The sequence below is a fragment of the Lycium ferocissimum genome, chromosome 2, assembly GCF_029784015.1.
Source record: "Lycium ferocissimum isolate CSIRO_LF1 chromosome 2, AGI_CSIRO_Lferr_CH_V1, whole genome shotgun sequence".
In the NCBI taxonomy this organism is placed as follows: Eukaryota; Viridiplantae; Streptophyta; class Magnoliopsida; order Solanales; family Solanaceae; genus Lycium; species Lycium ferocissimum.
Window position 1 is genome coordinate 42,728,043 of NC_081343.1, and position 3,701 is coordinate 42,731,743.

Genomic DNA, 3,701 nt, shown 5'->3' on the forward strand with positions numbered 1-3,701 from the left:
TAGGCGTAACTAACTTTTTACATATTGTTAATGACAAAAATTTATCACCTTCTTAACAGAGTTATACTCAAAACTAAAGAGTGATCCTAGTGTAAAGGTAACTAGATACTCGCATAGAAGCTTCCAAAAGAGATGGGAGAAAAACTCCCTGTTACATGAGTGCATAATCATGAGTACAATCCTTTGTCTCCTAATTCTGAAACTAGGGAGTTGGTTTTTATCCATCCTGGAGCTTCCCCTAGCCTCTTTTGGAAGGTCCTTCCAGTCGTAGAAAAAAGTGGCATTATGGACCTGCAATTACTTCCAGCTTTAGCAAGAGCTGAGTTAGCCTCTGTTGAATCTTATATTGGTAGCCTTGTAACCAGTCTTTATTTATTAATCTCCTCGACCCCCCTTGAGCCAATTCCCGGGGAGCTCCATTCTTAGGGAGTCGAGTTCCAAAATAGTGTTACAATGGCCCTGTTGAATGCACCATTTTACTGCAAATAATGCTGCCTGCAGCTCTGGTTGATTATGTAGATACTTAGAAGATGTGAGTGTCTCTCACGAGATGCTGTCAATGCAACAAAATGTGCCTTCTCTTGTGCATCTAAAAAAGGGGAGCACAAGTGGTGGGCACTGGGCGGAGTAGCAAGAATGACTGGATGAAATACCTTGGCTGTCCAATATAAAATGGAAGAGGGAGAATCACTTATTTCATGGCCATGGTGGAACCAATAACGAGCCTCTAAAGGATGTACGTGATGGAAATCAATGGGAAATTCACAAATTAAGGGAGTTACTGAACTGGATTTGGTTGAAGAAGTTCAACATGTAAACTTGAGAATTGAGAATTGATGGAAATGAAAGCGACATGATAGCATCAGTGCCGAAGCCATCCTCTTCAGAGGGGTTTATTATTTTCTCTAAACCATATCTGGCACTGACGTGTTATTTTCTTCATTTCCATACAATCCAACAAATGTAAAGTTGTAAACTACAGATGTTGCAAAATGTATTTCATATGTCAGCACAATTAGTGTAGAGCTAAAGCGAGGTAAAGGAACTTTTCATGGATTTGACTGCAACTATAAATGTGTAAATCAAAGCTGGATGTCTTAGCCAGTGCCAGAAGCGGGTTTAATGTTCAACTGAACTTATCGCTCTCAGATTGAAGTAGATATATATGCCAAAAAAAAAAAAAATGTAATAGATCATACTTAATCGCACATAACAATTAGAGCTATGTGCAGAAATTACAGATGAGGAAACTGTGGAGGGGCTGAACACTATTGGCACTGATAAAGTACCTGGAGTTGATGGGGTTACTGCAACTTTTTTCAAAGAAGGCTTGGTCAATCATAAAAGGGTATGTTACTGCTGTTTTGAAGGAGTTTTTCAACAGAGGTAAACTGTACAGACCTGTTAATTGCACTGCCTTGGTTTTGGTTGCCAAAACTGCTAATCCTAGCACTGCCAAAGAGTATACACCAATAGCACATTGTGTAGTGATTTATAAACTGTTGTCTAAAGTAATAGCAGCTAGGATTCAGATAGTAATAGCCTGCATTATCAGTGAAGCTCAGGCTGGGTTTATCCCTGGGAGAAGAATATCTGACAACATTATGTTAGCTCAAGAATTAGTGCAAGCTTATTATAGAAAACATATTTCTCCCAGATGTATGCTCAAAGAGGATCTCCAGAAAGCATATGATATGGTGGAGTAGATGAAAAGAGTTATGGAAGAATTAAAGTTTCCTGCTAAGTTTGTTGGCTGGGTGATGGAGTGTGTAGAAATTTTGCACTACTCAATTGGGGTTAATGGAGAGTATACTGAGTCTTTTGATGCTACTAGAGGCCTGAGACAAGGAGATACCATGTCTCCCTTACTCTGTCATTTCTATGGAATATTTAGGTAGGTGCTTGAAGGGATTGACACAGAGCAAAAGGTTCAAATTTCATCCTAAGTGTGCTAAATTGGATATTACCCATCTTAGTTTTGCTGATGACCTATTGATGTGCCAAAGGAGACCCAACTTCTGTTAATGCACTCAATGATTGCTTCACTTAATTCTCCCTTGCATCTAGCTTGAAGGCCTACCTGGATAAAAGTTAGTTTGTATTTTAGTGGAGTGAAGCAATGTGATAAGGACTTGATCATCCAGCAATTAGGCTATATCACTGGTGAGTTTATAAATATGAACAGTGACAAATTTCCGATTTAATTTTTGTCATTTTGAAATAGGAGGCTCTCGTGGGGGTTGATCTAGTGGAGTAATTTCGGCCTAAAGCATTGAAGTAATGATTCTTTAACACATTACTTGATTACTTGATTTTGGTGGATTTTAACCATATAACAACAACAACATACCCAGTGTAATTTCACATGTGGGACTTAGGGAGGGTAGAGTCTTCGCAGACCTTACCCCTACTTTGGGAGTGAGGCCGTTTTCGAAAGACCACTCGGCTCAAGGAAAGATGAAAAAGAAGTTCAACAAATGCGTTAAGAATAACAAGAAGATATAAGATAAATGAAATGAAAGAAACAATCAGGTAGTACTAGATATCAAAGAATAAGCAAATGTAAAAATGATACTGATGCTCCTGATATGGAAAAGAAATACACTGTGCAACCTACTATCTCTCTACCTGATACTCGATCTCCACACCCTCCTATCAAGGGTCATATCCTTGGTAAGTTGAAGTTGCGCCGCATCTTGCCTAATCACCTCTCCTGGACTTCTTTGGCCTACCTCTCCTCCTCAGGCCCACCATGACCAACTTCTTACACCTTTTCACTGGGGCATTCGCGCACCTCCTCTGCATAGAATCATCTCAACCTCCCTTTCCGCATCTTATCCACCACAGAGGCCACTCCCATCTTATCCTGAATCTCTTCATTCCTACTCTTATCTCTTCTAGTATGCCCACTCATCCATTACAACATTATCATTTCTGCTACTTTCATCTTCTAAACATGATCTTTCTTAACTGGCAAACACCCCACCCATAAAGCATAATCGGTCTAACCACCCCTCAATAAAACTTACCTTAAAGTCATGAAATTCAAGAGTCATCAGAGATTTTGACCTAATTCCTTAATTAGATTTAAGGAATTGACCAAGAAATCTAATTCAAAATCAATATTTGATTATGGAATTGAGATTGTAAGCTCATGGGTAATTTAATTTTTATAATTTGCAGAGACTGGCTAGTTTGATTGGGGGTTGACTTTTTGTTGACTTCTGTTGACCTTGACTTAGGATTAGTCTAAAAATATGAAATTGCCCCTACTAGTATAATAACATTATTAATTGATAGTTTGCATCGTTTAAGGTTGTTGGAGGTGAATTAGGAATTTCAAGTTTAGGAAGATTGTCGATTTCAAAGTAAGTAGGACTTTAACACTCAACTGTCTACATTTAAAAAACATGACTTGGAACTTGCATAATTACTTTCAACTACCTAGTATGTTGTGTGGAGAGTGCGTATTAGGACATATATACTATTTTGAACTATTACTTGGTGTGTTATACTCTCTCACAGCTATAACATGATATATGAAATTATGAAAGCATGATTTGAATATGTTCCATGATAAATTGAACATGTCAACCAAGTATATCATTTATATATGTACGTTCGGGTGTTGTATGATATTGTTATACGTGTTAATGGAGTCCGGCACTTTTGTAACTCAAAAAAAAAAAAAAATTGGAACC

At 38.0% G+C, this 3,701-nt stretch overlaps 1 protein-coding gene across 1 annotated transcript in view; it reads left to right on the forward strand.

Moving 5' to 3' along the window:
* Positions 1-1,718: 1,718 nt before the first annotated feature.
* The window catches only part of LOC132047612 (UDP-glycosyltransferase 87A2-like), a 16,346-nt gene continuing 14,363 nt past the window's right edge, over positions 1,719-3,701 (forward strand). The window contains exons 1-3 of the mRNA XM_059438631.1: positions 1,719-1,894; positions 2,075-2,163; positions 2,533-2,673. Of these exons, the coding sequence (XP_059294614.1) occupies positions 1,719-1,894; positions 2,075-2,163; positions 2,533-2,673 (406 nt within the window). The remainder of the gene's footprint in view (positions 1,895-2,074; positions 2,164-2,532; positions 2,674-3,701) is intronic.